Source organism: Eublepharis macularius, chromosome 2 (assembly GCF_028583425.1).
Source record: "Eublepharis macularius isolate TG4126 chromosome 2, MPM_Emac_v1.0, whole genome shotgun sequence".
Taxonomy (NCBI): Eukaryota; Metazoa; Chordata; class Lepidosauria; order Squamata; family Eublepharidae; genus Eublepharis; species Eublepharis macularius.
The window spans coordinates 235,363,221-235,388,299 of NC_072791.1; the positions used below are offsets into that span (position 1 = coordinate 235,363,221).

Genomic DNA, 25,079 nt, shown 5'->3' on the forward strand with positions numbered 1-25,079 from the left:
TTGATCAGGACGGAGCCTGTTGGGAATCCTTGCAAGCAGGGGACCAGACACAGAAAAACAAGCCACACCATTCCAGATTGTGAAGCACAACTGTGAGAGCCAGCCAGAAGAAAGGCTTCTGGCCTGTGTAGGCCCAAAGCTGGCACACTCTTGTTTTAATCTTAAAACAGTAGATCAAGCTTAAAGAAGGCAAGCACAACAACCAATGCTGAACCCCCCCCCCCCCACCATCAAACATTGTCTGCCCAACCTCTCCCCCAGGCCATACCTGTGTGTGGGCCGCAGGCTGGCACAGTTGTTCAGGACGGAGCCTGTTGGGAATCCTTGCAAGCAGGGGACCAGACACAGAAAAACAAGCCACACCATTCCAGATTGTGAAGCACAACTGTGAGTGCCAGGCCAGCAACCAAAAAGGGTTACCTTAGCCAAAGCAGCATACCTGTGTGTGGCCCACAGGCTGGCACAGTTGATCAGGACGGAGCCTGTTGGGAATCCTTGCAAGCAGGGGACCAGACACAGAAAAACAAGCCACACCATTCCAGATTGTGAAGCACAACTGTGAGTGCCAGGCCAGCAACCAAAAAGGGTTACCTTAGCCAAAGCAGCATACCTGTGTGTGGCCCACAGGCTGGCACAGTTGATCAGGACGGAGCCTGTTGGGAATCCTTGCAAGCAGGGGACCAGACACAGAAAAACAAGCCACACCATTCCAGATTGTGAAGCATAACTGTGAGAGCCAGCCAGAAGAAAGGCTTCTGGCCTGTGTAGGCCCAAAGCTGGCACACTCTTGTTTTAATCTTAAAACAGTAGATCAAGCTTAAAGAAGGCAAGCACAACAACCAATGCTGAACCCCCCCCCCCCCACCATCAAACATTGTCTGCCCAACCTGTCCCCCAGGCCATGCCAAGAATAAACTGCAACATCTTTTTGCAGAGGCAGGCCACAGCAGCACATTGCCCAGCATCAAAAAAATTTACAAAAATTTTAAAAAGGCCTACCAGGTCTCCTCTCAGGACGTCCAGCACAGATGATCCTCCAGGCAGATGTCCTCCAGATGCAGTCTCTCTCCTCCTCTCTCAGGCAGCAGCAGCAACAGAAGTGTTCCAGACCAGTCTTGCTCTAAATTTAAACCCCCTGCTGCAGCCTCAGCCAAAGATTTAAATCTATTGGCTGGCATGAAAATACAGCAGAGGGATTGGTGACTCCTAAAGTCCCCCCTCCCCTGCCTTTCCCCACCCACACTCCAAGAGCCACCCTCCTCCTGCTCCCCCTCCCCTACCTGTTAGTTTTGGCGGGAATCTCTGCTGCTTTGCAAATGCAAAGTGCAATGCAATGCTTGCACCTTGCATTTGCAAGGCAAAGCAGGATTCCCTATCCTCCTTTGCAAGAGGGGTGGGGGGTGACAGAAGGAGTGAGTGATTCACTCCTTCTCCCCCCCCTCCCCTCTTCTAAGAGCCTGCAGGAAGCCTTTGCTTCCAGCAGGATTTTGCTAGCCGCTTGCTAAGGCAAACGGCTAGCAAAAACAAAATGGCGATTCTCTAATGCCGAAAGAATGCCGAAAGAATCCCGAAACGTTTCGGCTTTTTCTTTCGGCATTCCCCGAAACGTTTTGGGATTCCTGAAGAATGCCGAAACACTTTTGTTTCGGCATTCTTTCGGCATTCTGAATGCCGAAACGCACATCCCTAGTTAAGATTTATACACCCCTTTTTTCAGGCCGGCGAAGGCACAGCCTCAGCCATATGCCTGGCAGAACAACTCTGTCTTGCAGGCCTGGCGAAAGGATAGTAGGTCCTGCCAGGCCCTGATTTCAGCAGATAGAGCGTTCCACCAGGTGGGAGCCAGGACCAAAAAGGCCCTGGCCCTAGTTGAGGCTAGGTGGGCCTCCTTGGGGCCAGGGACCACCAACAGCTGTTTGTCCCCCGATTGGAGCATCCTCTGGGGAATATATAGAATCATAGAGTTGGAAGGGGCCATACAGACCATCTAGTCCAACCCCCTGCCCAGTGCAGGATCAGCCTAAAGCATCCCTGACAAGTATTCATCCAGCCTCTTCTTGAAAACTGCCCATGAGGGGGAGCTCACCACCTCCCTAGGCAGCTGATTCCACTTTTGAACTACTTTGACCATGGAAAAGTTTTTCCTAATATCCAGCTGGTACATTTGTGCATGTAATTTAAGCCCATTACTTCGGGTCCTACCCTCTGCTGCCAACTGGAACAGCTCCTTGCCCTCCTCCAAATGACAGCCTTTCAAATATTTAAAGAGAGCAATCATGTCCCCCCTCAACCTCCTCTTCTCCAAACTAAACATTCCCAAGGCCCTCAGCCTTATCTCATAGGGCTCAGTCTCCAAACCACTTCACTTCTGGGAAGTAACATTGTCATGCTGGGTTAATTCTGGCCTGTTTGGAGCATGCCTGCAGCCGGCACTTCAGGAACATTGTCACACCCCACCAGGACGTTGTCATGCCCGCCAGAAGCATGTCCAATGCATGCTTTCCCGGGTTGCCTGCCACCTCCTGCTGATCACCAGAAATCTCCAGGCAAGGGGGCAAATCCCAAGGAGGGCAAATCCCAAGGAGATCTCCTGCCACCGGCAGGCACCAGGGAAGCCTACTGTTCCTCAGTACAAAGCTCCTATGGGCTGGCTCAGAGGACTGCTCTGGTTAGCTCCTGTGCTGCTGAAGTACTTTTCAGTGCTCCATCTATTGCACCAATCTGCTTGCTAAATAGTAAATTTTAAAATGTTGAATAATATTTTAGCTGCCAGAGTAAGTGATATTCCTGGCAGACATCTCCCCAACACACTGAATTCAAAAAGGGTAGCTATTTATATAGCAAGATAAGAAGTACAGTTAACATTAATAACACTGAAATAGCTAAGTATTTTGGATGTTTACAAAACTTTTGATAGAATGGTTATACTCATTCTAAGCCTTGGAATTTGCTTTCCAATACAATACATATGTTAACAATTCAGCCCTCCTGGCTGGCAGACCAGGCTGCGAGGGCCGGGGGCCAGTTTTGCTCCCCTGGATGAGGGAAAGGCAGTCGCCTCTTCCCAGGCATCCAGGGATCTGCTTGGGGGGCACAGCCAAAGGCATTTATGCCAGCTCAGCCTTCCTAGCTTGCAGTCTTCTCCTTTTGCTCGGCCTGAGCAGAGCACACCTCAAGCTCTCTCAGCTGAACTCCTCTGAGGCTGGTTTTACTGAAGGCCCTCAGAGCTAGGTGGCAGCAGCTGCTCTAGAGAAGCTAAGCAATTCTCTTGCTTGCTACCGTCGAACTCCAGGAGGAGAGCCAGGGCCCAGCACCAGGCTCACTGGTTTGGCAGAGACTTTTTCTTATTTACATTTGGGGCCTGTTTGTGAGTAAGGAGGGCTGAAGCAGGACTATACCCAGCCCCTATGGGCCTCTGGCCTACCTAGGCTTCTCTCCCCCTCCTCCACTGTTTTCATTTTGTTGGGAGGGAGAACTTCCAGTATCAACAGGTACAATTTTGCTATAGGACGCAGGGGTGAATTGCAGCCACCTGAGGGGTGGATTAATTCATACATTACTTCTACTGGCCTAACAGGGTGAATGCTGGTAGCCCCCGCCCCTCTGTCTAGGCTTTTACCTCCCCCTCCATTTACACTTACTTGGGAGGGAGGATTCCCAGCAGCAATAGCTCAGCCTAAGGCGATGGTTGTTGTGGGTTTTCTGGGCTGTATTGCCGTGGTCTTGGCATTGTAGTTCCTGACGTTTTGCCAGCAGTACTGTCTCTACTCCAATCACCACCCCCGACAGAAAAGAGGCATAATGAAAACATTAGTGGATCGTGCAAGACGGATATGTGAGCCACACTTTCTCAATGAGGAAATTAATCATCTAAACCACGCACTTCAGGCGAATGGCTACTCCAGAAATGAAATCCGAAGAGCAATCAAACCCAGGATGAATCAAACAACCAAGGAAAAACAGTCTCCTACAGGAAAAGTGTTTTTGCCATATATCAAAGGAATTACTGATCAGACGGGAAAGCTTATGAAAAAGCATAACCTTCAAGCAGTATTCAGACCCACCCGAAAAATACAACAGATGCTACGATCAGCAAAAGACGGTAGAGACCCCCTCACCTCTGCAGGAGTATACCGTATACCCTGCAGCTGTGGACAAGTGTACATCAGGACCACAAAGCGTAGCATCCAGACAAGAATAAAAGAACATGAAAGACACTGCAGACTTGGACAACCTGAAAAATCAGCAGTGGCTGAACATAGCCTAACTCAAACAGGGCACAGTATCCTATTCCAGGACACCAAAATACTGGACAACACTTCCAACTACTTTGTCAGACTGCACAGGGAAGCCATTGAAATTCACAAGCATAAGCAAAACTTCAACAGGAAAGAAGAAACCTTAAGAATGAACAGAGCATGGTTTCCAGTTCTGAAAAACACCAGGCTAACAAAACACTCTACACCCGACAATAGCCCTGCAGAGAAGATTAGCACATCAAGCACCGATCCATATACAAAAGAACCTCCTCAGGATACAGTGAAGCCTCCCTCCATTAGCATTCCACACCCTGGGAAACTCTTACAGAATGACTCAGCTCAACCCCACCCCTCCTGAGTAGATATAAATGACCTGCCAACACCTTTTCCACACTGTGACACTGAGAGATCTCTGTCTTTTGGTGCTACACCTCTGAAGATGCCAGCCACAGCTGCTGGCGAAACGTCAGGAACTACAATGCCAAGACCACGGCAATACAGCCCAGAAAACCCACAACAACCATCGTTCTCCAGCCGTGAAAGCCTTCGACAATACATCAGCCTAAGGCCTTAGAGCATTTTGTGGGAGGGCTGGGCAGTTTATTCAGTTGGAGGCAGACATTTTGAGAGTGGCACCCAGTGGCCTGCTTAGCCTCCTGGCATGCGTGGCATGTTGTGAAGGCATCTACAATATGCACAGCTCCAGGAGTGGCCATTTTGAGTGTGGCATTTTTGTGGCCTGTTTTGCCTCCTATTTACTGGCAGTAGTGGCCATTTTGGTGGGGCTTTTGCAGCTTATCCTGTGTAGGGGGGGTGGCCATTTTGAGTGTGTCACCCGGTGGCCTGCTTAGGTTCCTGGCACTGGCAGCCCTTTTATAGAGGCCTTTGCAGCCTAGACAGTGTTTGGACTGCCGTTTTCGGGGTGCTGTGTTCTTACTGGCCTTTGAAATTCTAAAAGCAGTCATTTTAGAGTGCATTACATTACATTACTGAACATTTCCATCATGCCACCCAAAAATGGTAGTAGCCCTGTTAAGGGCAAACAGCCAGTGAATAGCGTCCTGCAAAGTGGCCCTACCTGCAGACTCATCCTTTGAGGATGATGAAGTGGCCAAAGGGAGGAAGGAAATACTGGGCTATCAGTGTCTATCAGTCAGGAGTGCTAAAGCAGGGTTAGGCCCAGCCCCTGCAGGCCTCTGGCCTATCTAGGCCTCCCCCTCCCCCCACACACTGTGTTCATTTTATTTGGAGAGAGTACTTAGAGCATCAGCAGAAGGCCTCACTGAAGCTGCGGGGGAAGGGCTTGCAGTCATCTGAAGGGGGGATTGCTTCACACATGATTGGTACTGGCTTAGTAAAGATCTATAGTCCCAGGGGGGTGGCTGATTAACCCCCCTTTTCCTTGTTCAATTTTGCAGCCTTTGTAGGCCTAAAGAGCTGTTTTTAGGTTTTGTCACTCACATCACCTGACGGCACGCTGTGTTTTGCATTTGCTTTACTGTGTTAATGCATCTGCTTCAGCAAGAACTGGAGTTGTGCAATGAAGTCAATTCAGAAGGGGAAAGCGGAAGTAAACCTTTTGATTGGCAAATCAATTCATCACAGTTACTAGGTGTCACGGTTGACATAATGGCATGATGGAATACCACCAAAGAAAGCCATTCAAAAGTCACCCTAAAGAAAGGAGGATCATATATGCACCCCGGAACCAGGAGACCCCTGGGGTAAGTTCCCCTATCTTCTCAGTTTGAGGAGGCATCATGGACCTATTGCCACCTCTAGATGCCTAGGAAAGGCTACAGCCCAGAAGAGGAGGCTAGGTGGGGAATCTTCTGGGGGGAGTGCAGAAACCTGCAAAGTTGTCATGCAGGGCACAGAGATCTAAGATGTGATTTGATCTTTCTACCTGATTAGCACAATTGATGGGCAGTAGTGGATTTGGTCTAGGCTGCCATAATCTGGTCCTGTTGAGGTGACAGTGGATCTGATTGATAAGATGTGGCTGGTAGCGGAGGGAGCCACACCTCATGATAACTGCTGATTGTGCTGACCTCTACTGAGGTAATGGGTCCACCTATCCATGGCCCAAGAATTTTGTTCAACTTTATTTCTATTTCTAACTACAAAGTAAATAAATATAATGCTTCCAGTAATATAAACCATGGTCTGAAAAAACACCAAAAGGAAATGAGAGGCCGCCTTTGTTTTCCTTAACTGTGTCATGCAAATTAAAGTCCGTCTCACAGGAACCAAGTATGGCTGCGGAATAGGAGGCTGCGGGGCCTGCACTGTGATGGTGTCTACCTACGACCCAGACTCTAAGAAGATACGGTATCCTTGCTAAAAGGGAAAGGAAGATACTGGGTATCTCTACACACACACACACACACACACACACATATATATATATATATATATATATATATATATATATATATATATATATATATATATATATATATTAACCCTCTTAAATGACGTGGCTATTCCACCCAAGATCCTGGGAATCATCATTCCTGTGTGTGCTGAGAATGCAGAGAAGAGCAAGAAAAGACCCACACCACCTTGGGAGGCTCTTGTCCTGGCTGCTGATTTGCTTGACAGCAACACTGAGCCATTCATGGGTGAGGGGAATGTGGGGTGACAAGGGGGAAAGATAATGTTGTTAATATTACTGGCAATAAAAAACTGAAGGGATCTATGTGATTACCCAGTTTTTGTTGAGGTTGTTAATGTCTGACTCGGACTAGGTTACTACCTTAAACAAAAATCAGTTTTGCTCCCCTACTCTGTTGGCATTTTGATATATGCCGGAGTGGGGGTACGTTCTTAAACATTTCCCTGATTGGATGGGGAAAGTGTTACAGTTGGGGAAATCATGGGCAATGGGACACAGGTACCCCTTTATTCTACCCTCCCCACCCCCGGCCATTATTCCAATATTCTGGGGCACAATACTGCATTTTTTCTCTGTAAGTTTTCCAGCACAGCCTGGTACCTTTTGAATTCGAACGCTTTAAGTTTGGGCCTTTATTGTCTATTGGACTAAGCCTAGTAAACACTAAAAAAAGAATCTCACTGGTGAAGTTCTGGAATTCTCCTTTACCTTCCAAAGACATTTCCCAGCCAACTCTTGCCTCCTGCCCTTGTGCTCATTGAATGGTGCCGCCGTAACCACCGTGGAAGGAGTTGGAAACACAAAGACCAAGCTTCACCCCATTCAGGTGAGAGCTAAAGGCGAGGGAACAATGGTTTGTTTTGCAGTGATGTTTGGCACCTACTCTAATCCCTGCAGTACTCTACAAATCTAGCTGGTGACATTCTATGTTGTACTGTGTTTATTTCATTTACGCCCTTCCTTTCTTCCATGGATCTCAAGACTTGTGCACTTGGGGTCCCACACAGTCTCCCATCCTGCACTGACTAGAAAGTTGGGAGCTTTGTACAAATAGAGGTAAAGAGATGGGGAAAGATTTTCTTCCATGATGTTGTCACTGCTATAAAAAGTATCGGAGCAGAACCAGTAAAGTGGAGGAAAGGTTCATACTGCAAACAGGGCTTGTTGGGATGGCACAATATGGAGGACGTGAACATACTGTGGGGATTGTTATTTATTATGTCATTTATAGTCCGCCTTTCTCACTGAGACTCAAGGCAGATTACTCAGTGTGAGATTAGTACAGTCCATTTCAAGGACATTTCCATAAACAATGCCATAGGGTAAATAATCACCATTTTACAAAGACAAAGCATTATTAAGAATCCAATACAGAGTTGGAGAAATGCCGAAACAGAACATAAGCAATTCTAGGGCTGATATTAGACCACATGAAGCACAGGTAGCTCATAGCAGCACATATTTAAGACAACAGGTACTACATGAGGCAACATCTGGAAGACCACCTTTCCATGTGGACAGTCCATTCAAAGATGTCTCCTGAGGAGTTGTGCTTGTTTTCCTTCCAGAAAAGGCTGGCCAAGTGCCACGGCTCCCAGTGCGGCTTCTGCACCCCCGGGATGGTGATGTCGATGTATTCGCTGCTCAGGAATCACCCGGAACCCACCATGGAGCAGATATCGGCCGCGCTGGATGGTAGGCGGGACTTCTCCGAGAAGGTTTTGAAAAACTGTTCAGCAAACAGATGAAGAAATAAGAGAAATCTGGAGCAAGCAGCGTCTCCGTGGGGTGGTTTGAGCCCCTGAAAGCAGCAGTGAAGGCTACAGCCACTGGTCCCTGTATGGGGGTGGAGTGGCCGTTAAGCACGTCCGGGAGAGACGGCCTGTGGGTCTGATGGCCTGGGGAGCACCCCACCAGGTCCGGGTGATGAATCCACCTGATCATTAGCATTTAAGAAATGTCCAAAGGTTGCACAGTCCAGAGCCGAAGCCTGCGGCTCAAATCATTTGTGAGACTGTAACTTAGATCTTGACTATTTATCGTTCTCCAACTGATCCTTTCTCCTAGGTAATTTATGTCGGTGCACTGGGTACAGACCTATAATTGACAGCTTCAGTGCTTTCTCTCGGGTAAGAGCGTGGCGGGGGGGGGGGGACACACCTCATAATTCAGTTCGTGACTATGTCAAAAGTGTCCTTTAATGGAGAATTTGGTCGTGGGGTGAAATTAATAAAAGTTATTGTGATCCCAAAGTTAGAGCTAATTTTACATACATATTCATATATGCTACAAGTTAAGTAAATAAGTGGGTTCAGTAAGCTGTGCCAAGTGTGAGCGTGGCCCTGCCTGATCTTGTAATCATGGTCAGACAGAAATAGGGTTGCCATCCTCCAGGTGCTGGCTGGAGATCTCTGGAATTACAATGGATCTCCAGGCCATAGAGATCAGTACCTGGAGAGAATGGCTGCTTTGGGGACGGACTCTATGGGATTCTACCAATGCTGAGGTCCCTCCCCTAGCCAAATCCTGCCCTCTCCAGGCTCCACCCCCCCCAAATCTGCAGCTGGCAACCCCAGACTGAGAACCTGAAGGTCATTTCCCTCTGCTATGCTGAGTAGAGGTCCTCTCTCTGCTGCAAGCCTTGGTAAGATTTGGGCGAAGAGCCCCCAGGGCTTACTGGGGGAACAGAAATTAAGCACATAGATTTCTGATATAAAATGGGATATTACTGAGTTTCTTTGCTCAGAGTGGGTTGTCTGATCATGTAGGGATCTGGCTTGTCAGAATTTTATACCAATCTTACTTTTTAAAATTTGTTTTCATTCTGCAATTAATACTGTTTAAGTATTTATCTTTAAAAAAAATGAAAAAATCAATAAAAGAAGGCATAATGAGAGAGAGAGAGAAAATAGGAGAGAGAAGAATAGCCAAACGTAGACTTTAACTGTGCAATACTATGCGGAGTTACACCCTTCTGAAAAGATTGCGGGTCTATGGCCATAATAAACACTCCAGTTCTGTTCAGTTGTACGTCCGTTGAAGTCGGTGAGTTTAGAAAGGTGTATCTCTCCTTAGGATGGCACTGTATATCATCCAGTAAATTTCTTCCAACTTGTCACCATCCTATTGTCTTTAAAAAATGCTCTCTGCAGGAGTGCTGTCCCCTGGCAGGGAGTGGGAAGTGTTGCTTGGATCAAGAAGGAGGGAAGGAGAAAGAAAGAGAAGAAGATTTAGCTCCAGAGCCCAAAAGAGGAGATCGGGTAAGCAGCCGTGGCCTCCTAATTCCCATGGTTTTCCTGAAATGCTTGTAATCATCTGTGAGTAACTTTGAGTTTCATCAAGCACGTTCAGTTCAGAGAGCCAGTTTGGTGTAGTGATTAAGAGCAATGGGACTCTAATCGGCAGAAATGGGTTTGATTCCCCACACCTCCACTTGAAGCCCGCTGGGTGACCTCTGGGTCAGTCACAGCTTCTCAGAGCTCTCTCAGCCGCACCCACCTCACCAGGTGATCGTTGTGTGGATAATAATAACATACTTTGTAAACTGTTGTGAGTGGGCATTAAGTTGTCCTGAAGGACGATGTATAAATCAAATGTTATTGTTGTTATTATAATTCTGGGCAGGGGGTGGGGTGGGGTGGGAAGTGCCCCACCGGAGCCAATCTTGTTTGGACTGGGACAATCAGCATAGGGAACCTCCCTGTCCAATGGGACTCAATGCATCAGGCCCATCGATGCGTGGAATTTTCTTAGGGATCTCAGGTGCCCACCAGGGGCAGCCAACCTCCCGGCGGTTTGCCCGCTTGCCCGCCAGTTGCCAATGATCAGAGGGAAGTTCCAAGCTGCCAGGCAATTGCCTTCCACGGTCACCCCAGGCACAAGCGCACACTCCCGGCATACACTTCCAGCAGTGATGTCATCACGGTGGCTGCGGGAGTTCTCCTGTGCTTTGCTTGGGGCCAATTCTCAAAGAATTGCTTTGTGCGCGTGAGGATCATTGTCCCGGTGAGTACTGCCCCCCCCTCCGTCTCCTGCCGGGAGGGCACAGGGACCTGGCAACCCTAAACTTTCTGAATGGAAGTGTCCTCAAGAGGGAACATGAAAGCGTATTGTCAAATACGGTCTTTCCTGAGCTGGTAGCAGCAGAGCTTAGATCAGGCCAACAGGGATTAGCGCACTTAATCATTCGTTGAGTCTTCCTTTACCTACGGCTGTACCAAAGTGTTGACTCCAAACAGGCTTAAGTTAGTCACAGCCTTATGGTCACCACAGTGTTCCTTGTTGGAGGCATTCTGGGTAACAGCTCTGTTGTGTTCCCTGTGATCGAATACAGCCTGTATAGTGGCTAGCCTTGGCTGCTCAGAAGAATACATGAGAACCCTTCGCCTCTGTACAGCCAGGCTTTTTAGTAAAACAAAGATGGCTTGACCAACGTGCTTGCACCGATGCTGGGCTAGTGGGCACTTCGAGAACAAGCCTACTTTGTAGGCAGTTACTTCCTTGTTCCCCGACTTTCCCAGCATACTTTACTGACATTTGCATGATCAAAGCAGAAAGGCTTCGCTAAGGCGCACCTAGATATTCTACTGCTCGCAGTCTTGGAAGGCCACTTCAATGGGATTCATTTAGCCAAAGCGTCTGCTCTTGTGACCCCAGGGGAAACTTACATACGTATACTCCATTGCCGCTGTGAATGCGTCTGCGTACACAGCAACGACAACTGCACGTAGAATGATCTCTAGGCGGAAACAGTCCGGGACAGTTATCCATGCCTGACATCTGAGTGAAATGTTATTAGATCCAGATACAGCAGCTGTAATGTAAACAGCTGAGTGAAAGCATTTTGCAGTTTTACTGCGTTTTTTTTTCCTTTTTGCTCTAAAACCATTTTATAATAAGGCATGTTCTAACAAAGAGATTCTTTTATGTTTCATCAGCTGTTAGCTATTTGATTAGCATGGAGTGTCAGAATCAATGGTTTAATTAAATTGGATTTTTTTAGCAGAAGCCAAAGAAATATAATATGTTCACCACACCCTAGTACAAGGCTGAAAATGCAGCTCTTAAGCCCTACCCCAAGTATTTACATGTTTGCTGATTTTTCTGGTTAATCTCAGCAGTTAATCTCAACACCTTGAGTGGATAACAAACCTGTTCGTAGAGCGCTTCAGGTTACACTTTAAAAGTAAGATAGTTAACATAGTTTTAAGAGATTGACAATGAAAGCTGACCCAAATATATTCAGTAAAGTTAGTAGAACATATTTGAGTTCAAGCAATAAAACAACATTGGCATCGTCTGCACACTGTTTTAATCACCCACCAGTGTCAATGACCTACATTTGCTGTGTAGGCTACTGTATCCCAGTCTTTGGGAAGAAGGTACTGAGGCAGGAGATGCCTTCCCTCCTTCCCTCCTTCCTTCCCTCCTTCCTTCCACCAGCTATAAACTGGGTAGGTTGTCTGCCTCCTGGCAGAGGACACTTAATAATTCAAATTGGAAATGTGCCGATGAGAGGTGAGCCAACATCTTCCTCCCCCTTTCAGGGTTAATGTGCAAAGTAACAAGCCTGGGAGGGTTTTTTTAGGCGTCATTAATTAAGGACTGTGGCCTAACTAGTGTTTTCAGAAAGAGAAAAATAGCCATGCAAACCAACGATGCCAAAAATAACATCGACTAATAAGTTTAATCAAACCTATTAGTTAATCCATACTTAATGACAAAACCACCAGAAGTATGTGTTTCATAGACTGAGGCCACACTGGCAGACAGTGAACGCAATGTTTCAGTAAGGAATCTCAAACATTTAAAGGGCACGTGCTCATCAATTCAAGTATATCAGAATAAATACCGTAGTTCTGTAAAAATTAATCACAAAAGTGCCAGTGCCTCTTTAAATCTCCATGGAGTACACAATAACTAGATCATAAATTCTTCTGTACAGTTCATAATAAATAATTATAAATCAAGTTCAACATCATAATCCCATCTCAATGTTCAGCCAAAGTTCATAAATGCTTATGAAGCTTGTAAAAAACCAGAAGTTCAGAATTGTCTCGTGATTTCTTCTTGTAACTGCACGATGGGCAAGCCGGAATCGTTCTTTCCATTTCAAGGAAGTTTTCCTCAGGGTAGTTACAAATGCTACAAATCACGTGTCAAGAATCACCAACTAGGACCCCACTTAGCAAAAAGACTTCCCAAGAAATAGTTGCATGCTCATAGCAGGGTTCCCAGGTGCCCGCCGGTGGAGTTCAAATTCCTGGGAGTTTGCCTCCCTACCCGCCAACCCGCTAGTAGTTGGTGGGAGGTGGCAAGCTCCCAAGGGCCACCCACCAGCAGCAGGCACCCCAGGGACTCACTTCAACTAAGACAAAACAAGAGGGGGAGTTCCACTTCCAATACAAGGATACACAGAAAGAAAAGAAGTGGAAGAAGCACAATCGTAATCACAAAATACAATTATATTCCACAAAATTACAATTGCAAACTCCACAAACGTGCAGAATCACAATTCTTCCGCCACAATAGGTAAATATGATACAAAAAATTCAAGCCGTAATACATATAGGCAATAGGCTATATAGAGGTACCAGTCAAGAGTCCAATTAAAGACCAATCGTGGTCGTATCAAGTAACAGTGTGAATGCGTATACAAAAGGCAGTGCTGCAAGCAGATAATTGGTGAAGTACGTGGATGGCAACGAGTATGAGCCGGCAGTCTTTCTTCGCTCGTTTCAGACTGCAATGTCTTTCTTCAGGCCACCATATCTGGAAATAACAATGCACAGTAATACTACAATTATCATGCCAATAGCACAAGATGTTACAAAATTAAACGCCATTCAATTACTTACATCAAGGAAAAATTTTCAATCCATTCAATTCCACCAGGGTACCGCATCCGTAATACCATAAGTTATCCAATGTGAGACACAAGCCCTCCTTTCCCATTTAAATATATCTCCTGATAAGTTAATTGAAACACGCCCAAATTAATAAGGGTTCCATTGCACTTTTCCCCATTTACCAATTACAAGTATTATATAAAGTTTTTAATAAATATCTCAATAATAAATACTTGATAAAAATGTTTTAAAATTAAAACTTTTAGAATGTAGTATATTCTAAGTGGGGAAGGCACTTAGAGAACCGGCGTTTAAGGGCGAGAAACTAGAAGGGGGGGGGGAAGAGGGGGAAGGAGAAAAGGAGGAGGGAAGGTCATATAAGAGAACTTAAAGGGGACTATATAAGGCCTATTGTTATATTCATAAAAAGGATGAAAAATCGATGTCATGATTAAGGCCATGAGGGATCATAGTGTTTAATCGAAAGATCCATCTGATTTCTGCTTGAAGGAGGAACTTCACATGATGTTCAGACTTCGATATCGTTTCCAAGACCGAGAAACAAAAGGTTCTGTCATTAGGATGTGTAGAGCGGAAATGTTGGTATAAGGGTGTATCCATATTAGGATTTTTTATCCTTGAGATGTGCTCTTGGATGCGAAGGCGGACCGGGCGGGTGGTGCATCCCACATACAGGAGACCACAAGTACACTGGAGGAGATAGACGACATATGGAGTATTGCATGTAGAGAAAGATCTGGAATAGAGTGGTTTACCGGTGAGTGGATGGCAGATCTGTTTTAAGTCTATGCAGAATCTGCATACACTGCAATGACCACAGGGGAAATGTCCTAATGGAAGATCGTTTTTTTCGGTCCCTCTCCTGAAGTCGGAGTGCACCAACATGTCCCGCAGGCTCTTGGTTCTCCGGTAGCCAATTTGAGGTGGTTTGTCACATCCAGGTAAGTTTTTAAGTATATTCCAGTACTTTCTGATGGTCTGAGTGATCGCTCCTGACATAGGAGTGAAATCAATGGCCCAGGTAATCCTATCTGAGTCCCGATCTCGAGGTCTATAAGTGAGTAGATGGGATCGGGGTGTTGACTCGGCTCTTCTCATAGCCCGATTTACAGTCCAGCTGGGGTAATTACGTGCCATAAAGGCTGCCCCCATTCGTACTGCCTCTTTCTGGAAGTCTTGTCGGACCGTAGCATTCCTTTTTATACGGAGGAATTGTCCCACTGGTATATTTTTCTTTAGAGCTGATCGATGGTGAGATGTATATTCCAGGTAAGCTGCTCTATCTGTGGGTTTTCTATAAGGCTTAACCCCAAGTGATCCCACTGCTCGTTTAAACACAATCACATCTAAAAAGGAGAGATGTTCTGAACTGCTTTGATATGTGAATTTAATGTTAGGATCGATCCCATTAATCCAGTTCATGAATCCCTCTACCTGGTCCTTATGTCGAATTATGCAAAAAATGTCATCAATAAATCTCCTAAAGCAAATTAAATCCTCATGAAAGGGGTTGGATATTGGATTATAAATGAACCGTTCCTCTAAATCCGCCATATACAAAACCGCAATACTGGGAGCCGCCGGGCACCCCATAGCGACTCCCTTAATTTGATAAAAAAATTGGGATTCGAACCTGAAATAGTTCCTTTCCATTATAAGGTCTAACAGGTCTAGGAGGAAGCTGGTAGGAGGTGACCTCTCAGGACGGGAGTCAAAAACCTTCTCAATTACTATCCGAGCATCTTGATGGGGGATGGACGTATAAAGGGACTGAACGTCCATAGTAAGTAACTGTACTCCCTCTGGGACATCCATATTTTCTATTAGTTGGATAAAATCCGTGGTGTCCTGAATGTAGGATTTTACACTCTTTACAGCCGGTTGTAACAAGCGGTCAATATAGATAGCTAACGGCTCTAGTACCGAATTGCAGGCTGATATTATTGGTCTTCCTGGGGGGGATTGTAACGATTTATGAATCTTTGGTAAGCAATAGAAGACTGGGACTCTCGGATCTAGATTCAACAGTGCTCGATGTAATGACTGATCAATGAAATCACTACACAAGGCATTATCAAGCACTATTTTGATAACCTTTGTAATTTCCCGTGTTGGATCGCCATCTATGGGGCGATAGAATTCACAGTCCTCTAATTGTCTTAAAACCTCTTGCCTATAGTCTGTGCTGTTTAAGACTACAATACCCCCCCCCCCTTTGTCGGCTGGCTTAATAATAATGTTGGCATCCTTCTGTAAGTCCCATATCGCTGTTCTTTCTCGGTTGGTCATATTATGTCGGATGTGACGCTCCTCTGTCTCTAACTTCCCTACCTCTTCTAGAACCAGTTTCTCAAAGGTCTCAATCTGTATATCAGATACACGAGGTGTAAAAGTCGATTTGGATCTCAGGCCATCAAAAAGAGGAGCTGAACCGGTGTTACCAAAATATTTTTTCAATTTTATTTGTCTAAACAGTTTGAATAAATCTACCTGGGTGCTTAGCCTATCATATCGGGGGGTTGGTACAAATCCTAGGCCTTTGTTGAGAGCATCAAGTTCAACTTTGGAGAGGGATCGTGAAGATAAGTTAAATACTATATTCTGTGTCTCCCTCGACGGGACAGCCGTCCCCGTGCCAAAAAAGAACGTCGCGGTTGTTGGATGGGCACTACGCGATTCCTAAGGTTGCGGCTCCCCTCTTCTCCCGATAACTCTGTGTCTGAGGGGTCTGTAGTATCGAATTCCAGCCCCCCAGATGTCGTTGGTGCCCAGGTAACCCTTTTCTTAGGGGCTTGCTCCTTCCAATTGTAAATGTTCCCATTGGAATAATCTTGTTTATCCCGATTGAGTTTCCTCATCTTCAAGTCTTTCAATCTTATTTCGCAGTCTCTAATAAGTCTGTTGGTCTCCTCTAGTTTTTTCTTAAAGTCCTCTTCTGAGTAGTCAGATTTTAACTGTGTCTTTAAGTCCTCAATTCCCTTATCTACCTCTGCCTTCTCCTGAGCTATGCGTTCAATCAACAACAGCATTAAATCAAAGGAGCACTTATTTAGGATCGACGCCCATCTCTTTTTAAAGGGCTCATCCGTTTTATACATCCCGGGGGGTTTGTGCATGCGTAGCCCCCTTGGGATGATATGTTCTTTACAGTACTCCGTAAGGGAGGCGGCATGGAGAGTTAGTTTGGTGGACTTATTTAATTGCTCTGTTAATAAATCCCAATCCTGGGCTGGAACCTCACCTCTATTGGCGGACAGGGAAGGGATAATAGACAGAATTCTATCTCTTTCAGTCTGACTGAAAGAGATAGAATTCTGTCTATTATCCCTTCCCTGTCCGCCAATAGAGGTGAGGTTCCAGCCCAGGATTGGGATTTATTAACAGAGCAATTAAATAAGTCCACCAAACTAACTCTCCATGCCGCCTCCCTTACGGAGTACTGTAAAGAACATATCATCCCAAGGGGGCTACGCATGCACAAACCCCCCGGGATGTATAAAACGGATGAGCCCTTTAAAAAGAGATGGGCGTCGATCCTAAATAAGTGCTCCTTTGATTTAATGCTGTTGTTGATTGAACGCATAGCTCAGGAGAAGGCAGAGGTAGATAAGGGAATTGAGGACTTAAAGACACAGTTAAAATCTGACTACTCAGAAGAGGACTTTAAGAAAAAACTAGAGGAGACCAACAGACTTATTAGAGACTGCGAAATAAGATTGAAAGACTTGAAGATGAGGAAACTCAATCGGGATAAACAAGATTATTCCAATGGGAACATTTACAATTGGAAGGAGCAAGCCCCTAAGAAAAGGGTTACCTGGGCACCAACGACATCTGGGGGGCTGGAATTCGATACTACAGACCCCTCAGACACAGAGTTATCGGGAGAAGAGGGGAGCCGCAACCTTAGGAATCGCGTAGTGCCCATCCAACAACCGCGACGTTCTTTTTTGGCACGGGGACGGCTGTCCCGTCGAGGGAGACACAGAATATAGTATTTAACTTATCTTCACGATCCCTCTCCAAAGTTGAACTTGATGCTCTCAACAAAGGCCTAGGATTTGTACCAACCCCCCGATATGATAGGCTAAGCACCCAGGTAGATTTATTCAAACTGTTTAGACAAATAAAATTGAAAAAATATTTTGGTAACACCGGTTCAGCTCCTCTTTTTGATGGCCTGAGATCCAAATCGACTTTTACACCTCGTGTATCTGATATACAGATTGAGACCTTTGAGAAACTGGTTCTAGAAGAGGTAGGGAAGTTAGAGACAGAGGAGCGTCACATCCGACATAATATGACCAACCGAGAAAGAACAGCGATATGGGACTTACAGAAGGATGCCAACATTATTATTAAGCCAGCCGACAAAGGGGGGGGGTATTGTAGTCTTAAACAGCACAGACTATAGGCAAGAGGTTTTAAGACAATTAGAGGACTGTGAATTCTATCGCCCCATAGATGGCGATCCAACACGGGAAATTACAAAGGTTATCAAAATAGTGCTTGATAATGCCTTGTGTAGTGATTTCATTGATCAGTCATTACATCGAGCACTGTTGAATCTAGATCCGAGAGTCCCAGTCTTCTATTGCTTACCAAAGATTCATAAATCGTTACAATCCCCCCCAGGAAGACCAATAATATCAGCCTGCAATTCGGTACTAGAGCCGTTAGCTATCTATATTGACCGCTTGTTACAACCGGCTGTAAAGAGTGTAAAATCCTACATTCAGGACACCACGGATTTTATCCAACTAATAGAAAATATGGATGTCCCAGAGGGAGTACAGTTACTTACTATGGACGTTCAGTCCCTTTATACGTCCATCCCCCATCAAGATGCTCGGATAGTAATTGAGAAGGTTTTTGACTCCCGTCCTGAGAGGTCACCTCCTACCAGCTTCCTCCTAGACCTGTTAGACCTTATAATGGAAAGGAACTATTTCAGGTTCGAATCCCAATTTTTTTATCAAATTAAGGGAGTCGCTATGGGGTGCCCGGCGGCTCCCAGTATTGCGGTTTTGTATATGGCGGATTTAGAGGAACGGTTCATTTATAATCCAATATCCAACCCCTTTCATGAGGATTTAATTTGCTTTAGGAGATTTATTGATGACATTTTTTGCATAATTCGACATAAGGACCAGGTAGAGGGATTCATGAACTGGATTAATGGGATCGATCCTAACATTAAATTCACATATCAAAGCAGTTCAGAACATCTCTCCTTTTTAGATGTGATTGTGTTTAAACGAGCAGTGGGATCACTTGGGGTTAAGCCTTATAGAAAACCCACAGATAGAGCAGCTTACCTGGAATATACATCTCACCATCGATCAGCTCTAAAGAAAAATATACCAGTGGGACAATTCCTCCGTATAAAAAGGAATGCTACGGTCCGACAAGACTTCCAGAAAGAGGCAGTACGAATGGGGGCAGCCTTTATGGCACGTAATTACCCCAGCTGGACTGTAAATCGGGCTATGAGAAGAGCCGAGTCAACACCCCGATCCCATCTACTCACTTATAGACCTCGAGATCGGGACTCAGATAGGATTACCTGGGCCATTGATTTCACTCCTATGTCAGGAGCGATCACTCAGACCATCAGAAAGTACTGGAATATACTTAAAAACTTACCTGGATGTGACAAACCACCTCAAATTGGCTACCGGAGAACCAAGAGCCTGCGGGACATGTTGGTGCACTCCGACTTCAGGAGAGGGACCGAAAAAAACGATCTTCCATTAGGACATTTCCCCTGTGGTCATTGCAGTGTATGCAGATTCTGCATAGACTTAAAACAGATCTGCCATCCACTCACCGGTAAACCACTCTATTCCAGATCTTTCTCTACATGCAATACTCCATATGTCGTCTATCTCCTCCAGTGTACTTGTGGTCTCCTGTATGTGGGATGCACCACCCGCCCGGTCCGCCTTCGCATCCAAGAGCACATCTCAAGGATAAAAAATCCTAATATGGATACACCCTTATACCAACATTTCCGCTCTACACATCCTAATGACAGAACCTTTTGTTTCTCGGTCTTGGAAACGATATCGAAGTCTGAACATCATGTGAAGTTCCTCCTTCAAGCAGAAATCAGATGGATCTTTCGATTAAACACTATGATCCCTCATGGCCTTAATCATGACATCGATTTTTCATCCTTTTTATGAATATAACAATAGGCCTTATATAGTCCCCTTTAAGTTCTCTTATATGACCTTCCCTCCTCCTTTTCTCCTTCCCCCTCTTCCCCCCCCCCTTCTAGTTTCTCGCCCTTAAACGCCGGTTCTCTAAGTGCCTTCCCCACTTAGAATATACTACATTCTAAAAGTTTTAATTTTAAAACATTTTTATCAAGTATTTATTATTGAGATATTTATTAAAAACTTTATATAATACTTGTAATTGGTAAATGGGGAAAAGTGCAATGGAACCCTTATTAATTTGGGCGTGTTTCAATTAACTTATCAGGAGATATATTTAAATGGGAAAGGAGGGCTTGTGTCTCACATTGGATAACTTATGGTATTACGGATGCGGTACCCTGGTGGAATTGAATGGATTGAAAATTTTTCCTTGATGTAAGTAATTGAATGGCGTTTAATTTTGTAACATCTTGTGCTATTGGCATGATAATTGTAGTATTACTGTGCATTGTTATTTCCAGATATGGTGGCCTGAAGAAAGACATTGCAGTCTGAAACGAGCGAAGAAAGACTGCCGGCTCATACTCGTTGCCATCCACGTACTTCACCAATTATCTGCTTGCAGCACTGCCTTTTGTATACGCATTCACACTGTTACTTGATACGACCACGATTGGTCTTTAATTGGACTCTTGACTGGTACCTCTATATAGCCTATTGCCTATATGTATTACGGCTTGAATTTTTTGTATCATATTTACCTATTGTGGCGGAAGAATTGTGATTCTGCACGTTTGTGGAGTTTGCAATTGTAATTTTGTGGAATATAATTGTATTTTGTGATTACGATTGTGCTTCTTCCACTTCTTTTCTTTCTGTGTACCCCAGGGACTCACGTCAAGCAAGCAGTTCCAAGAGGCGCGACAATGTCACCCCCCAGAAGTGATGTTGTTACGCCAGCCACGGAAGCATTCCTGTGCAGGACCAAATCGGCCCCGCATGGAGCGCAGAAGCATTCCCACAGGTGGCATGATGATGTCACTTCTGGGGGTGACATCATCACTCAGGTGTCGGAGAACACCTTGCTGCCATAGCACAGAGTTTAAGTGGTTTGACTGTGAATCGGCACTCTGCTGGTTCGACTCCCACTACTGTCATGAGCTCAGCAGGTGGCCTTGAGTAAGCCACTCCTCTCAGCCCCAGCTCCCCAGCTGCATTGTGGGAATAATAATAACACTAACTTGTTCACCACTCTGGGTGGGGCACTAACCTGTCTAGAAGAGCGCTATATAAGAACAGTTGTTGTTGTTGTTGTTGTTGTTGTTGTAAGTGCCAGGTCCCCCTCTCCCAGCGGGAGGGTACAGGGCCCTGGCAATCCTAACTCACACATGGATGTCTTTATTAACCAATACCAAAATCCCCTCAACATCTCAGCCTTACACCTTGCAGAAGTGTGCCTCCCCGTAGTTAGTCAGTTACTTAAATGTTTAGCCTAACTGGCTGTGGTCACAATCTCTTAAAGATACAGGATACTGGGGTGACATGCCCTCAGGAGTCACAAGTCTGTAAGGGCTGGCTGGATTGGAGGTTACCATCACCTGGTCTGGGGGGTTAGAAACGATCATCACAGCCTTGCCCCAGAGGCAGGCCTCCTCTCTGTGATTTGGGTACGCTCGAATGTATGCTGGGCAGGTCTGCTGCTGCCGTAGGCCACATTACATTGAGGCCTGCTCTTAGATGTACGTTTATACCACCACCTGACAATTCTTGGAAAGTCTTAGGTAGTAAAAAGCTAGCTTTGTTTTTTTCTCGTCTGTGTGACTTATCTGTTGGCTATAGTCTTATTAGCTTGTTTATCTATTTAATAAACAATATATTTTTAAAGAAAACGATTGGTCTGGTTGCTTGTGTGTTCATGCCCTGGGGGAGCTCACGGGTTGGCTCGTGCAACTCCTTGGTAGCAAGTAGCTGCACCCCCACCATCCCATCATCTCACCATGATGGAATCATCTCCTTTTACTCACTTCATTTAGATCTTGCCCTGCCCTTCTCCCCAGTGGGGACTCACAGCAGCTTTCGTAATTTTCCTCATTTTATCCTCACAATGACCCTGCGAGGTAGGTTGAGCTGTGTTTGTTTGTGTGTGTCTGGCCCAAGATCACCCAATGAGTTTCCCTGGCAGAGTGGGGATCTGAACCTGTGTTTCCCGGATCTCAGTTCAGTACTCTAACCCCTGCACCACCCTGGCACTGGCAATTTAGGAAAAAAGGGTCCTGAAGACCCTAAGCAGAAACTCTTCTAACGCTTTGTCTGTGTCCTGTTGTAAGTATCTCCTGGTGCCAATATTAAGTTAGTGCCCCCCTGACTACACACCAGGATCTTAGCACACATTCCCACAGAGGGGAGGAGCGGTTCTGGGCTGGTCATGGGAACAAGGAACGGAGCCAACATGGAAGGGGATCCTCCTGAGCACCAAAACTGGTGGGCAGGCACCAAAACTTGCACCGACCAGAAGAGAGGCACTTCTCCCCATTGCAGTTCAGTCGGCCACCAATTGCAGCCGGCTTAAGAAGACTCTCGAAGAGCCAACGTCTCCATCATCACTTGTGGCCACTTCCCACCCCTTTAGTAGCAGCCTGCCTTGATTTGAACAGTGAACGGCATGCTTCAAAAAGCCTCTTTTCGATCGAGGGTTTGGGACTGGTGCAGTGAAATCGTGCTTACGGGTGCTGCAGTTGGCACTGTGGCCCATGTTGTCACACATTATAAAAAGGCAAATTCAGATTTGCCCCCAAAGGGACTTTCAACCAGAATTTGCTGCCATCTTTGCTTCCTGACGAATACATCGATGTGGTAGATCCCTTTGCAAATGCATGCTGGTTGCTTCATTCTTTACATTTTATGAGGACTCTTAACCCGTCTTAACTGTACGGTTAAAAATGTCACCTCTGCAAATTCTACCGCTACTACTTTTGCTACGTTCAGCTCTAATATTGTGCTACAGCAACGTAGAATGTGTGTCATGTGATCTCGTTTTAAGGCGCACTCTCCACATCAGCACCACCAGAAACAGGCATTCCCATCCCATCCCATCGCTTGCACGCAAAAGAGCCCCACGTGGCTTTACATATGTCAAAGCGTAAGCCTGTAGTACTCTAGTTGGAAGCGGACTGCGCTGTGGGCGGGGCCTACAGGTGCTGCCGTGAAGTGGGCTGTAGCTCCGCTGTCACTTGCCCAGAGTGCTACGCAGTAGAAAGGACCCTCCGGTTTTCAGCACTCGCAGGCACAGGCCTTTGTGAAACGTCCCCTGCTGCTGATCGCAGGGTGCTGCACCTGAAATGCGCTCAGCCTCACTGGGGAAGCTGATGGCGAAAATCGACGGCCACCAATAAATTCTTCTGTGAACTGCAGCATTTGGTTTAGCTTAGTTTATTCGGTGTTCAACCCGCCCTCCCCACAAGTGGGCTCAGGACGGGGTACAACAGTCATAAAATACAATTACATAGCAGATTCTACAATAAAATCCAGCAATTAAAATTATATATATGCAAAACCCTGATATGGTTGGCTACACATTCCTGCCCCCAGGATACAAAGAGGAGACAGACAGAGGCACGAGTGGTACTCGAATACCGGAGACCGGTGGGAGGCTCAATGATGGCCCTGGCGCTGGCCTCAGCCGTAAGCCTGGTGGAACATTGTTCATTTTTTTGCCCAGTAATAGAGTGATAATCAATCCTTGCGACTGCAGGCGCACAATGCGAGCACATGGCCTCTCAGCTGAAAGGCCCTTACTGCGTGCTCTCTGTCGGCCCACAAGCTGACTTCTCGGAGCCACGTCAACAAGTGATAGAAGAGTGTATGTGGCCAATGGGCCCTGCCTCAGCCCAGACTGGCTTTTGCCATCTCACTGCAAAAGCTGGAAACGGTCATGATAAAAGCATACGTAGGATTGATGAAACAGCAGTGTGCTTACGACTGCCTCACTGTGGGTTTAATGTGCTTGCTCAGCTAAACGGGTGCTGTGGCTGCCACAGGGCTGTGAGCCATCAGGAAGAATAAACTGCAGTATATGGCAATGGAATAATAAACAATACAGGCTAGTTAAAAACTGCCGGTGCTTCTTCCATTGAGAGAAGAAAATGAGTTATTTCTTGCATGACAAGAGAGGCGTGCACACATTTGAGCACTCAGAGCTATCTGGATCAATGGTGTGCAGAGGTGACACTTCTGAAATACTGATCCGTTTTTACCCATGTCCATATATGCCAATGCTAAATTTAACTTCTTTTCATTTAGATGTGCTCAGGTCTGTGCCAGCCAGAAGAATTCCAGCCCAGGGACCCAACCCAGGATTATATATTTCCTCCCGAACTCATGGTAGGAAATAATCTTTTTACCTGTGCTTGTTGAGAATAAGTTTTAATAGGCATATAGGTTTTGAAAGAGAAATGTGGCAATATGCTTTGGGCAGGCTATGGGTGAAGTTCCATGTGATACCATCAAACTTCGTCTCCTTAAATACCATTTCCATTAACACAAAGGCAGGTGTTGGGGTCACTTCCAGGGGTGGGGGAATCCGTGGGCAGGATGGAGGGGAGTTTAGGTCTCCCCTCAAAATGTTCTTTCTTCCAATCTTGGCACACGGATGAGGAAGGAAAGCAAGTTAATTGTCGAGGAGGGGCATTTGAAATGGAGAACTGATGGACCGAGAAAGGGTTAAGTACTCTCGCCTCCATTTCCTCTCCTAACAAGTGATTCCACCTTGTGGTCTTGCTTTCCCACCACTTGCCCACCTTAAACTTTTGACCTCTTTCCAGGAGTTGAGGAGGGCAGAAGTTCTGTAACCACGTTGTCTGATTTCATATTCATTTCCATCCCTGATCTTTTATGATTCTTATCATCACAGGTCAAGTCATTCTTCTATGTTATTTCTAATTTCATCTCCACTACTCTTCAGTCTTTATCTAAAACCTTTGGCCACGAGCCTCGGGAGCTTTCAAGTGGGTTGTCACCAATATGTGAATGGCTCCCACCTGTATATACCATTAACTCAGCCCTCCGGAAGCAACTGTGAAGGTCCTGGGCCAGCATCTTGAGGCTGTGGCCAAGCGTCAGAGGCTGAACAAAGTGCTGCTTAACCCAGACAGGACGGAGGTGATGCCGGGTGGGAAGGCAGAGTGCTTAGCTGGGGTCGATCTTCCAGCCTTAAACGGGTGAAGCTTTTTCTGGCAGATCCAGCCCAGAGATTAGAGGAGCTCTTGGACTCAATGTGGAAGAGGGTTGGTGCCCTTGCTAGGAGTGCCTTCTTTCAGTTCCATCTGGCTTCTAAGATGGCCTCTTAAATGGACTCTGCTGAGGTAGCCGTGCTAATCCACACTCCCATAAC

At 45.9% G+C, this 25,079-nt stretch overlaps 1 protein-coding gene across 1 annotated transcript in view; it reads left to right on the forward strand.

The window, feature by feature from the left end:
- Positions 1-6,480: 6,480 nt before the first annotated feature.
- Positions 6,481-25,079, forward strand: part of LOC129324707 (aldehyde oxidase 3-like) — a 147,162-nt gene continuing 128,563 nt past the window's right edge. Inside the window, exons 1-6 of the mRNA XM_054972081.1 lie at positions 6,481-6,590; positions 7,375-7,483; positions 8,226-8,352; positions 8,725-8,786; positions 9,810-9,917; positions 23,990-24,070. Of these exons, the coding sequence (XP_054828056.1) occupies positions 6,481-6,590; positions 7,375-7,483; positions 8,226-8,352; positions 8,725-8,786; positions 9,810-9,917; positions 23,990-24,070 (597 nt within the window). The remainder of the gene's footprint in view (positions 6,591-7,374; positions 7,484-8,225; positions 8,353-8,724; positions 8,787-9,809; positions 9,918-23,989; positions 24,071-25,079) is intronic.